Source organism: Monodon monoceros, unplaced genomic scaffold, assembly GCF_005190385.1.
Source record: "Monodon monoceros isolate NGI ecotype Baffin Bay Population unplaced genomic scaffold, NGI_Narwhal_1 Super_Scaffold_16, whole genome shotgun sequence".
Lineage (NCBI taxonomy): Eukaryota > Metazoa > Chordata > Mammalia > Artiodactyla > Monodontidae > Monodon > Monodon monoceros.
The window spans coordinates 32,524,321-32,537,967 of record NW_021703772.1 but is presented as its reverse complement, the minus strand read 5'-3'; the positions used below and the strand labels follow the sequence as shown (position 1 = coordinate 32,537,967).

Here is a 13,647-nt window from a genome sequence, read left to right as displayed (position 1 = left end):
GTTTTTTCTCAGGAAGAGAGTAAGGTGGGTGTGTAGAAAAAGGCCCAGCAAAGCCCAATCATCGTGGGTAATTCTCATTCCAAACTCCCCACTAGGTTGGTCTAGGAGTTGTTGGGCCTGCATCATAGTTCCACTTCTCTTTCTGCCCAATCCAGATTCCTTCCTTCACATGTATTAATCCTTACTACATATCTTGCATCTTAAACTCCATCTCAGACTCTGCTGATACAATGTGCAAGTACCCCATACACTCAACCTGTAGGAACTTTATCAATATGACAGACTCCTAAATATTTTTTGAGATTTCTCTCTGACCTTCTGGCATGTATTATTTTACTAAGGCATCTAGGAAATTTCTACTTTATGCTCACCAGGTCTCCATAGTATGTCATCAGAGTAATGGACAAGCAAGATATTGTGTGGAATACCATTACAAATAAGTTAGAAATTTTATCTTATTATGTCACAGAGGAGAACTGACGAAGTCCTGGAGTAAAACACTGATGGTGTAATGCTGTCTCTACTAGGTAAAGGCAAACTGTATCTGTTTATCCTTATTCATTAGAATTGAGAAAAAAAATTTGCACCCACCAAACAGGCAATTTAATGGCAATAATAATTACCATGTGGATCAGAGTCCCAGCAGGAGACAGATGGCATGCTGAAACCAGTAATTAAAAGAGAGTTCAGTAAAGGAAATATTTATGAAGGTGTGGGAAAGGTTTAAGGAAACCACAAGCTTTCAATGCTCCAAGACTAGCAGCAGAGGTGAGCCATCACCAACCCTAAGCCTGAAGTGGCAAGAAGGGAGTTCCATTTCCTAGAAAGGGTATCTGTATGGGAAGGGCCATATGACAGGAGCTATGGTAAACAGTGAGTCCACAGCATGAAAGCCAGTAGAATGACTATCTTGACTTTACTTTCCTCTCATCCTGTCATCTTATGCTACTATTTCCCGTTGGCCAAATCCAACCAGAATTTGGATCAGAGGGCTAGGGAACCCACTGAGTGTCCTTTTATATGGACAGTACCACCTATAGAGCAGAGCAAGACAGGCCCATGCTTGGGAGCTACCCACATATCACAAATCCATAAAAAAGTTGAAGAACGCATGGGCAAATCAGTATTCGATGGTCAGTCAGGATTTGGTAGTTAATCAGGATTTTGTGGTCAATGAAACTGTTAACATCCATTCTCATAGCTAATACTGCTCAGGCTCCAGGGAAATTCTTCATATCTCACATTCTATATCTTTGAAATATTATAAAATGTGACTGCATCTAAATGCTATAAAGGTTTGTAGGCTGTGTTGCTATAAAACTGGAAGAGAATATAACAGTGGAAAGAGTATTTGAGCTTGAGCAAGTCGATAAAAATAGATAAATTACTTTAGCCAATCTTTGTTCTCAGCAGAAACACAATAGATTTTTGCATAATGAAACATTATTTCTTCTCTTAGGGTTCCATTAGTGGACTGGAAGTACTCAACAATTATTGTGGTGACCACGGTGGTTGCAATTGGCAGCTTAGGAACACTTTTCCATATTAAATTACTGTTTCTTTTAAAATAATATATATGTAGGTCTAGATATGACGTGAGTAAAGTGTGGTACCACTTCTTTATATTACCCTACAGATCTAGTTATCGCTTTAAGAGATGGTGAGAATCACAATATAAGTGATACAATTGTTATGATAAATTTAAACTGTTTTATAATATTTGCTGCAATAACAATGTTACCATATGCAACAACTCCATTACAGTTGAACACAATAGATAAAAGTCATTGTTCATTTCTGAAGCTAAAGATTACTTTAAAAATTTTATTGATAATTCCAGTTGCTACTGCCTCAACAGAGCAAAATTTCTTCAATTTGAAAGAATTAAGAAAACTATTCTATACATAAATTATGCTTCAATAAGCCTGAGATTGTTTTAAAAAAATCTATCCCAGAACCACAATGACCGAAGACAGGATAATTTGGCATTTCTGCAGACAGAAGACAAATGATGTCAAAAATCTTGACTTTAAAAATAGAGATTCTTCTGAAGTAAAGGGAAGAAAAATAAATTTTATGAAATAAATATATAATGTGTGAATTATGCATCTATATTTTATATTTGATCCAAACACCACTAGATTATTATAGAACATCCAGACATGTGCAATAAAGTTCAGCTAGATTTTGTTATTACATATATTTTAAATCTACTTGGAAAAGTGTTGGTCGGGGCACAGCGATGATAACTCCTAATGTTTTCTCCAAGCCAGGGTTCCTCCTCCCCCAGCAACTCGATCCCGGAGTCGTGGGCGTGTCTGGAGTCTCGGGCGTGCCAGGTGTCGCGTCCGCCGGAATCCCGCCTCGGGGCGCGGCTCCCATCTGCCAAAGCTCCTCTGCGCTCCCTTGCTCCCCTCGCCAGCCCTGGCGGCCCAGGCCACGCCCCCAGCGCTCCATTCGTTCGCTCGTCCCGCGGGCGCCCCCGCACACCCCTCCGTTGCGCGGGTCCCAGCACGCTGAGGCGCTGCTGCCGAGCGTGGAACCAAGACGTGGCTCCCGGGCGGAGGAGCCATGTTGGACTTCGCGATATTCGCCGTTACCTTCTTGCTGGCGTTGGTGGGAGCCGTACTCTACCTCTATCCGGTAACCGCCGGCTCGGCCTCGGTCTCGCCCGCATCCACGTCGCCCTGCCCGCGGCGGGCCGCAGGGGGCGGGCCCGGAGTGGGTGCGGGGAGAGCTCCTGCTGCGGTTCCGGCTCAGTCCAGCTCCGGGGCATGTGACGCTTCGCGGGCGCGCGCGGGGCTGGCGCTGAGGACGGAGCGGCGCGGGCCACACGGCCGCCTTCCGACGCCGAGTGAGGCGGGCAGGTGGTTCAGCAGCGCGGATGCGGCCGCCGGGGGCTGAGGGCTGGTCCGCGGGTCCGGCTTCCCTGCGCCTGCCCTCGCCACGCCACTGTTAAGGGCGGGTCTGAAGCGCTTTGGTGGCTTTCGGGCAGTAACTCTGCCCACTCCAGTTCCGTTTTCTAGTGTGCCTGGGAGGAAACTCCAGGCTGCTCCACGCCTCTCCCCTTTCCCAAGGATTCTCCCCCAGTGTTTCTTTTGTCGTCTACTCCCATCTGTCTTTCGACTTTCATTCCTGAAATCCAAAGTCCTTAAGGTCCAGACCGGGTCTTGCTCCTCGCAGGGCCTCACCGGCTAAATAAAGCGGTCGTGGAAGGAGCCCTGTGCAGGGGGAGGTTAGCTGTGAGCTTCACCTAGCCTAGTGCTTTATCTCTGAATCTCCTTCCGGCCTTCTTTCTCTTCTTGCCTTCTTCAACCCCAGAAGGTGGTTCTGAAAACAAAGGAGCTAATGGATGAGGGATCATCTACAAAGCAAGGTGGTGGTTTTGTAGAAGAAGTTGTAAAGCAGCAGCACAGTGCCAAATACATCACTGGCAATGACAGAACACCTTAAATATTCTCGCTGGTAAATGGGTTGGATTGGAGTATTGCAACTGCACAATCTGGAACTTTCAGTGAATCTTATTTTCTGAGAAATAGCCATCTGGAAGGTTAGGAGAGTGCGGGAGTAGGGAAATGAGATTACCAGGCAACTCACTTGAGGGTCATGAAATTAAAATAAGACTAGTCATTATGGGTGTGTTTTTCCCCAGCAGTTTTTTTTTTTTTTTTTTTGCGGTACGCGGGCCTCTCACTGTTGTGGCCGCTCCCGTTGCGGAGCACAGGCTCCGGACGCGCAGGCTCAGCGGCCATGGCTCACGGGCCCAGCCGCTCCGCGGCATGTGGGATCTCCCCGGACCGGGGCACGAACCCATGTCCCCTGCATCGGCAGGCGGACTCTCAACCATTGCGCCACCAGGGAAGCCCTTCCAGCAGTTTTTCTTCATCTATGTGGAATCAGGGGCAGTTGACAGAATATTGGGTTTAATTAGAATTGGTGTTTTACTAGGTGCTTTTGACAAAAGGATATAGGGCAAGGGAGTGGTTATAATGTGGACCATGGAATCTCAGCTGGAGAGAGTGGAAAATGAGTATATGAGTGGGTGGGTTAAAAGTCCTTTTGGGGTAAAAATAGTTTTTAGAGTCAAGATGTTAAAAATAGTGAAAAGGAAAAATAAGAGGTGCTTGGAGATTTGCATGCTTGATGTTAAAACTCTGGAGATGGTGAAGTTATTGGTAATGTCAAGACCTAGTGTACAACCATAGGAATGAGTGGCTGAGATCAGGTGGAGTTTTGAGTTGGGGACAGATGGGTCAGGAAAGAAGATAAACTTCTGTAGGAATAGGAGTCTGGGGGACGAGGGAAGACCTGGGGATGGTAGTCCTGGGCTTAGTATGGTGTCTAATGTAGGTAAGGAAAAAGGTCATAGTAACATTCTGGATGGTCTCAAGGTAGATGATAGTGGTGAGGCTACGATTATCAGGGAGTTTGGCAGGGTCTTGCCAGGTGCATGCCAATTTGGGGATCTCATCAATTTAGCTATGTGGAAGATGTGGATATAGTAAAGGGCAGGAGAGCATTTTGCCTGGTGTTCTGGGGCTCACTCTTCATTTCTCCTCTTGAAGGGTGGAGGTTGGTGTAGGAGCTGTCTTATGCAAAGCGCATAGACTTCTGAGGAAAATACATTTTTTGAGGTCTTGCTTGTGTGAAAATCTTTCTGTTCTAGCTTCACACTTGAATGATAGATAGTTTGGCTTAGTGTAAAATTCTAAGTTGGAAATAATTTTCCCTTAGAATTATAGGGGCCACCACCCACCAGCTGGTTGTTCCTGAATCTGTAGTCTCAAGGTCTCTTTCCAGAAGGATGGTAATCACAAGAATGGTGTCTGAGGGATCTGTATACTGGCTTTTTGCTAATTGTTAAAATCTTGCATCTTACCCCTGCCTTTCTGGTTACTGAGTGCAAATCTGATTGCTTCTTGTGGAAATTCTCCTCTGCAGACCCCCAGAGGAGGCCTCACAACTACGTCAATTAATCACTACTCCAACAGCTTAACACTTCCAAAAAAATTGGTTGGATTGTTCGTCCACTGTTGTCTCCTCTCCCATTCTCTTTATCGGTATTTTCTCCTTTTTTATATCTTCACTTTCATTTTGTGGGATTTCAGGAAGAGATCATTGATGAGTGTTATCAATCTACCATGTTTAAAGAGAAGTCAGGAAACTTGTTTCAGTCAATAATTTCAACCTAGAAAATAAAAAGTTGGCTTCTTTTATATGACTGACTTTTTCTTTTTCTAATTGAGTTCCTTCCATCCTTTTCCCCACTTTTTATAATATCAAACTTGACAAGTTTCCATTATTGATGAGACTGTATGACAAAATTTTACATTGTAGGTTTCATTGTCATCAGTTAAATGCAAGTTGCACATACTATAACCTAGATAGTATTTTTTTTTTTTTTTGGAAAGATTATCACTTCAGACTACTACTTTTTTTTGTTTGTTTTAAATTTATTTTTATTTATTTATTTTTGGCCACGTTGGGTCTTTGTTGCTGCGCATGGGCTTTCTCTAGTTGCAGCGAGCAGGGTCTACTCTTCATTGTGGTGCACAGGCTTCTCATTGCGGTGGCTTCTCTTTTTGCAGAGCACGGGCTCTAGGTGCGTGGGCTTCAGTAGTTGTGGCACACAGGCTCCGTAGTTGTGGCTCGCGGGCTGTAGAGTGCAGGCTCAGTAGCTGTGGTGCACGAGCTTAGTTGCTCTGCGGCATGTGGGATCTTCCCGGACCAGAGCTTGAACCCGTGTCCCCTTCATTGGCAAGAAGATTCTTAACCACTGCACCACCAGGGAAGCCCCTAGATAGTATTCTTATAGGATTTAGTACAAACTGTTAAACTCTTCAGTTAGTATCATTCAACCTAGTATCTCTCTTTTGGCATACATACCCCAAAGGAGTAAAAAAGTAAAGTTGTATAAAGATTTTCATGGCACTACCTATAACAATGAGAAAATGGAAGAAAGAAATAGCCTAGATGTTTTATAACACTACAGCAGGAAGATGGTTACACAGTTCTGGATACATAGTGGAACACTGTTTAGCCTTTACATGTTCAAATAAATAAATATTCATTTATTTGTATAATGTTAAGTAGGGGGGAAAAGGGCAGAATGTCAGACAAATAAACTCTGATTAGTACTAGCTAAAATCATTGACAAAATTCAGAATTGATTATGGAGTTGACTATTTTAGGTTATTTTTCCTATAAATATTTAGTTTATTTAAAAAGAGTTTTACAAGATATCTTATTATAAAAGTAATACGCTTGTTGTAAAATAAAAAAAAGACACTAACCTCTAAACCCAGCGACCATAAACCCAGTACAAAATTGTAAAACATGAAAATTCCCCCAACTTTTTCATAGTTCATTCTTCAGAGATTCTCACTTTAACAATTTGCTATGAATTATTTTGTTATTTACTTCTATACCAGACACCTTTCTGACTGTATGACCCTGATAATAATAACTGCATTAAAGCAAATGATGAATATCACATTGTATTTTGGTAAATTCTTTGACTAGAAAGAGGAGAACTATTTTAGGAATGAAACTATTATAATCATGACATTGATTTTTTTTTGAAAGCCAAGCCAGATGGGACCATATATAGTCTCAGAACAAAGAAAAATATACTTGATTATGTATTAATTGATGAAGAATGGTTGTTAAATTCTTCAACACCTTAGTTTAGTTGATAGAGAGGAGGAATATTAGGATAATGCTTTTCAATACAAAGAATCCAGTTTTTGTATTTTAATATAGAAATAATCTCTGAGATTCAGCCAATTTGGAAAACCATCATTTAAGGTCCTGCAGATGTATTGGGAAGATGCATCTGACTTATGGGATATGTGATAATTCATTATACTAAACTTCTTAAAATTTTTTCCCTAAGGCTTCCAGACAAGCTGCAGGAATTCCAGGGATTACTCCAACAGAAGAAAAGTGAGTTGTTTTTTTAAATCAAGTAGAGTCAACTCTTAATTTTGGATCAAAACTAAACCATATCTTTAGATTACTCAGTTTATTTCATTCCTTTGTTTTCTCTAAACTTATCTCTGGGCATACTACCTAAACTTTGTTAAGAACAGAAAGGAAGCCTGTATAAATCAAAACCTTTAATTTCTTTCACTTCTGTTAGCCAGAGAGTGTTGAAAATAGAAAGAAAGGATTAAGATAGAAGGAAATAAGAAAAAGTTGCCATAGCTGATTTAAATTAGCCTGTGATTTAATAGCCAATGACGGTGTCCATTGCTATCTCAGAATGAGTTGCTGCAACAATTGGGTAGTTTTCCAGTGTCTAAGTCAGATGTTCCTCTTGTACCTTTTTTATTTGGTATGAAGTGTTATGAATTCTCAAAATATCAGACAAATCCATATCCAAATGTAGCTACCGAAAGAGAGAAGTCAAATATAATTCAGCTTTGGATTTTGCAGTAATTTGAATTTTGTGTATTTTTGCTCTCATCTGTTGACACAGTTAATTCAGGATCAACTAGTATTGTTTTTCTGATTCTTCCATGTTAAATTGATTCTTTTGTCAAATGTCGCTCTTTTTTCAGAGATGGTAATCTTCCAGATATTGTGAACAGTGGAAGTTTGCACGAGTTCCTGGTTAATTTGCATGAGAGATATGGGCCTGTGGTCTCTTTCTGGTTTGGCAGGCGCCTTGTGGTTAGTTTGGGCAGTGTTGATGTGCTAAAGCAGCATATCAACCCCAATAAAACATGTAAGTTTAATTTTCTTTTTAATTAGAGTAGATGTCTATAAATGAAGATCCATACATTGTTCTTAGGAATAGCTAACATTTATTAAATACTTTGTATTATATGCCAGACATTGTGCTGAAGTCTTTATATTAATTACTTCATTTAAGACACAGTATTGTAAAATGATTATTTTCTTCCTTCAGTTTATAGATATGTATGAAAAAAATCCCAGTGTAAATGCCAACAGGATTTTTTTGGAACCTGAAAAACTAGTTCCAGGGTACGTCTGAAAGAGTAAAGGTACAAGAGCAGTTAAGAAACATCTAGAAAGAACATTAGTGCGGGAGATTCTTGTACCATCAGGTCGAACAGTGTATTATAAAACTTGATTAACTTAAAGAATCTTGTACTGTGATAGGACTAGACGGATTGATGGAATGGAGTAGGTAGCCCAGTAGACAAAGCGAGTATATATGATAAAGGTTGCATTTTATGATAAAGGGGAAAGGTAATAAATGGTTTGGGAAAACTAGTTAGCTATTTGGAAAAAATAAATCTCAGTCCCTGTCTCACTCTTTATATCAAAATAAATTAGAAATGATTAAAATTTGGAGTCATAAAAGTAATAGAAGAAAAAATGGTTAAATCTTAAATTTTTTTGAGGGGGTTGTTGATAAGCCCTTTTGTACCCTGACACGAGATCTAAGAGCCATCAATCACAAGATGGGTAAATCTGTCTACATAAAAATGAAAAAATTTCAGTACAATAAAAAACACCATGAAAAAGAGAGATAGGAAAATGTTGGCCACATACTATATTTCTGTAAAATAAAAAGGTACCATGAAGAAGTTTAAAAGAGATGGGGGAACTATTTACCACGTATATATATATAAACTAAATGAAAACTAATAAGGAAAGTAAAATGCAATTGTGGAAAAATGGGCAAAAACAAGGTAATTAAAAAAGAAGAAATAAAAATAGCCAATAAGCAAATTAAAAGATTTCAATCTCACTAATAATCAGTGGGATGCAAATAAAAATGAGATTTTCACTTATCTGACTAGAAGAGATGAAAAATGTTGGCAAAACTCGTTGGTGAGGGAATGGAGAAACATGGAGTATAAATGTTTTACAAGCTATCTGGAGAGAAGGTTGGCAGTGACCTTTGACTTATCTTAAGGAATTATCATCAGCTGATAATCACATAGATGAGAAAAGACATTAGTATTATTCATAATAAAAACTTAAAACTTAAAACTTTTTAATGGCTGCATTAAAGGATACATTCAGGCGTTAATATGATGATATAGGTTTATTTTATTTTGTTCTTCAGATACTCATATGCCAGCATTATTGTAAGACCTTAACACACGTTAACTGATTTAATCCTCAGAACACCTTATGAAGTACGTATTATGATTATCCCCACTTTACAGAAGAGAAAACTGATGTACAGAGAGGCTAAGTTATTTGCCCAAAGTCACACAACTAATTAGTAATGGAGCTGGGACTTGAACCTAGGCTCTCTGGGCTGGGTCTGTTTTCTTTTTTTTCTTTTTTTTTTTTGCAGTACACGGGCCTCTCACTGTTGTGGCCTTTCCCGTTGTGGAGCACAGGCTCCGGATGCGCAGGCTCAGCGGCCATGGTTCACGGGCCCAGCCGCTCCGCGGCATATGGGATCTTCCCGGACTGGGGCACGAACCCGTGTCCCCTGCATCGGCAGGTGGACTCTCAACCACTGTGCCACCAGGGAAGCCCATGGATCTGTTTTCTTAATCACAAAATTTCTGCAACGTGGAAGGATGGCTCTGTTAAGAAATACAAAGATGGGTATAACCAGACATGGCCTCTGCTCCTATGGAATTTATAGTCTAGTGCTGGGGAAGGGGGCGAGCATGTAAATGGTGTTTAAATGATCACACTAATGAACTGAGAGACGTGCTCTGAAAGAAGAGACTGTAGTTCTTTGCAAAATCTGACAGATTTTTCTGTCTGTCTCTCTCTGGTAAGAAATGTTAACAGCTGTAAAAAAAAAAAAAATCTCAGATATTTAACAGTGACTATCTCTGTGTGGTGAGATTTAGATGAATTTATTTTCTATATATCTATGTTGTTTTAATTATTTACAATGACAGTGTATTTTTGCGTATGTGGAAACAATATAGTCATTAAAGAAACACTTAGGGAATTCTCTGGTGATCCAGTGGTTAGCACTCTGTGCTTCCACTGCAAGGGGCCTGGGTTTGATCCCTGGCTGGGGAACTAAGATCCTGCGAGCCTCACAGTGCTGCCGCCAAAAAAAAAAAGGAAACAAGAAACACTTAAAAATGAATGAAGGAGAAAAGAAAAGAAATTTTTGGATTCAGCTAAATAATTTTAACTGTAATACTTGACAGTTACATACACAAAATCAATTTTGCTTTAAAAATCAGTGGTGTAATTTTTTTTTTACAAAGTGAAAGATATTGCTGTCATGTGAGTAGAAGATTTATGTATTAATGATTTACAGTGAAATTCCCAGTCAGAATATTGTTTTCTGGCCAATTTTTTTTTTTTTTTTTTTTTGCGGTATGCAGGCCTCTCACTGTTGTGGCCTTTCCTGTTGCGGAGCACAGGCTCTGGACGGGGCGCAGGCTCAGTGGCCATGGCTCACGGGCCCAGCTGCTCCGCGGCACGTGGGATCTTCCTGGACCGGGGCACGAACCCGTGTCCCCTGCATCGGCAGGCGGACTCTCAACCACTGCGCCACCAGGGAAGCCCTTTCTTGCCAATTTTTATTGCCTCTTGAACTGTTCACATTTAGGAAAGACAAGGGAGTTGTGAAAAAAAGTTCATAGTCTCTTGGCTACAGTCCCGTACCTCCCTGATCTCTGTTCTTTTGCTGGTGATTTATTTATTTTTTGAGTGATTACTTTGCCTTTGAAATGTTTAATTTGTCTGTTTCAGCAGACCCTTTTGAAACCATGCTAAAGTCATTATTAAGGTATCAGTCTGATAGTGGGAACGTGAGCGAAAACCTCATGAGGAAAAAAATGTACGAAAATGGTGTGACTAATTCTCTGCGGAGTAATTTTGCTCTCCTGCTAAAGGTAAGGTAGTTTGTCCTGGAGTTCTGTCATACAGATAATAGTATATGGATCTTCCTCGAGTTACGATGGGGTTATGTCCTGATTAACACATCGTGAGTTGAAAAATATCATAAGTTGAAAATGCATTTAAATACACCTAACCTCCTGGACATCATGCTTAGCCTAGCGTGCTTTAAACATACTCAGAACACTTACGTTAGCCTGCAGTTGGGCACAGTCATCTCACACTAAGCCTATTTTACAATAGAGTGTTGACTAGCTCATGTAATTTATTGAACACTGTACAGAAGGTGAGAAATAGATTGTTGTCTGGGTACAGAATGGTTGTAAGCTTATGGGCTCTTTGCTCTCATGGTCCCATGGCTGGCTGTGGGCTACGGCTGCTGTCGCTGCCAGCGTCACAAAGTGTCGTACTTCATACGCTAGCCCAGCAGAAGATCAAGATAAGTTCAGAGGACCGTTTCTACTGAACGCTTATGGCTTTTGAGCCATGGTAACATTGAAAAATTGTATGTCGGGGACCATCTGTATATTTTAACTATTAGTGTGTCTTTGTCTTTCCTACTCTTTTTTTACCTGTCTTTCTAAGCTGAATTTTACTCTTTTTTTGCGGGGGTGGGCCGCACTGCAAGGCTTGTGGGATCTTAGTTCCCTACCAGGGGTTGAATCCATGCTCCCTGCAGTGGAATCGCAGAGCCTTAACCACAGGACCGCCAGCGAAGTCCCTCTAAGCTGATTTTTATTCTCCTGAAATTCTAAAATGAAACAAAAACAAAACAAAAATCTTAACATCTAGACTCCCTATGTAAGTTGGAATGATGGGAGCAGAGAGAACCTGAAGACATTTTATGTATCAGTAGATTTGTCCATTGTTTTCAGACCAGGCTAAACCAGCATTTCCTAAAATATGGTCTGAACTCACCTGAAACACTCCTTCTTGTTTAAGGTGCAGATTACTGGGCCTTTACTTGGACAAACTGAATCACTGGGAGTGGCACCTGACATTTTTAAGAAGCTCAGCAAATCATTTACAAAGGTTGAGAACAATACTAATCCATACCGTTTCCTTTTTGTTTCTAAAGACCCTTAGCCAAGCCCTGTGCACTGCCTCACAGTTCCTTGTGCTCCCACAGGGCTGTTGCAGACCTTCACCCTTATTCTAGTACTGCCAGTCCTACCAACCCCTTTGCTTGCTGTAGATGTCCTAGCCTCCTGCTTTGCTGAGACTATGGAGTCCTTTACGTGTGAACTCCCTCAGTAGCCTGTTCCCCCACCAGTAGACTCTGTCCATCACAAACCTTGGTTCTTTTTTCTTATTTTAAATCTTGAAGAATCCTTCCTTCTGTCCAAAGCTAATCTATCCATTTGTGCCATTTAAAAATAATGTAATTTATAAAAGTAATATATAGTTGCTAAAGAACGTGGAAAATCTGATAGTATAAAGAAATCACCCATAATTTGACTATAGATTTTTTATATGGTTGAGATCATATTGTATGTACAATTTTATATACTTTTCCACTACAAAACGTATCGTAAGCGTTTCCCCATCGTTAAAAAATTTGCAGGGACTTCCCTGGCCGTCCAGGTGAAGACTGCACTTGCACTGCGGGCATGGGGTGAGGGTGGGGTGAGCATGGCTTCGAGGTTCCATCCCTGGTTGGGGAACTAAGGTCCTGCATGCCCTGTGGCTCGGCCAAAAAGAAAAGAGAAGAAAATTTCCAAAAATAAGTAAAATTATGCTTTTTCTGCTAGTCACTTTATAAAATATGGAAACATTTAGAGAAGTCCTAAGGAAAAAAAAAACATTTTTACTGCTGTTCATTCCCTGGTGATAACCATGTTTAACATTTTAAAATACTTTGCATCATTCCAGTCATTTCTGTGTACAGTAGAATTTCAATCAGCATTATACTATATAGATAGTTTTAGACTGCATTTTTTTTTTAACATCTTTATTGGGGCATAATTGCTTTACAATGGTGTGTTAGTTTCTGCTTTATAACAAAGTGAATCAGTTATACATATACATATGTTCCCATATGTCTTCCCTCTTGCCCACTCTCCCTATCCCACCCCTCCAGGCTGTCACAAAGCACCGAGCTAATATCCCTGTGCCATGTGGCTGCTTCCCACTAGCCATCTACCTTACTACGTTTGTTAGTGTGTATATTAGACTGCATTTTTATTTACCATTATATGATAAGTATTTTTATAACAGTAAATATTCTTAGAAAATTACATTTGAAAAGAGTCTCTAATGTCACTTTTACCTTCTGAATATCTTTAAAAATTGCTCTACTCCACCAGCACTGCTCCCATCCTGGTTTAAGCTTCCATCATCTTATGTGGATTGCTTGTTTCTCTGCCTTCTCTCTGCCCTTCTCCGATTTCTACCCTCTGTTAGGGATTCTTAGGCTTCTTTTAAGACATGTACCCCTTGCAGTTGTGGTGAAACCTACAGACTCCTTCGGAGAATAGCATTTGAAAATGTGTAACTACAAAGGAAACCAATATAGTTTTTATTTTGTTGTATGTTTAATGTAGCTTCTTGGGAAGTAGTAGTATTGTATAGAGCAGAGACTTTAAGCTTGGGCAAAAGGCTTTGAATCTTATTTCTGTCATTTAGTATCTGCATGATTCTTTGTGTGTTACTTGGCCTTTGTGAGCTTTTATTGCCTCTTTTTTGGCCACTCTGCAGGGATCCCTTAGTTTCCCGACCAGGGGTCAAACCTGTGCCCCTTGTGTTAGAAGCACAGAGTCTTAACCACTGGACCGTCAGGGAGGTCCTCTTGCCTCATCTTAAATCGAGGATAATAGCATCCACGTTACAAATTTGCTGTGAGGA

At 40.4% G+C, this 13,647-nt stretch overlaps 1 protein-coding gene across 2 annotated transcripts in view; it reads left to right on the top strand.

Annotated features, from left to right (window-relative positions):
* The first annotated feature begins 2,415 nt into the window (after positions 1 to 2,415).
* LOC114897162 (cytochrome P450 20A1) overlaps positions 2,416 to 13,647 on the top strand; it is a 69,385-nt gene continuing 58,153 nt past the window's right edge. The window contains exons 1-4 of one of the 2 annotated variants that reach the window (XM_029225896.1): positions 2,416 to 2,643; positions 6,896 to 6,945; positions 7,563 to 7,729; positions 10,657 to 10,799. In XM_029225896.1, coding sequence (XP_029081729.1) covers positions 2,572 to 2,643; positions 6,896 to 6,945; positions 7,563 to 7,729; positions 10,657 to 10,799 — 432 coding nt within the window. In that variant the 5' untranslated portion in view covers positions 2,416 to 2,571. The remainder of the gene's footprint in view (positions 2,644 to 6,895; positions 6,946 to 7,562; positions 7,730 to 10,656; positions 10,800 to 13,647) is intronic. The other variant, XM_029225897.1, reaches the window with a different exon arrangement.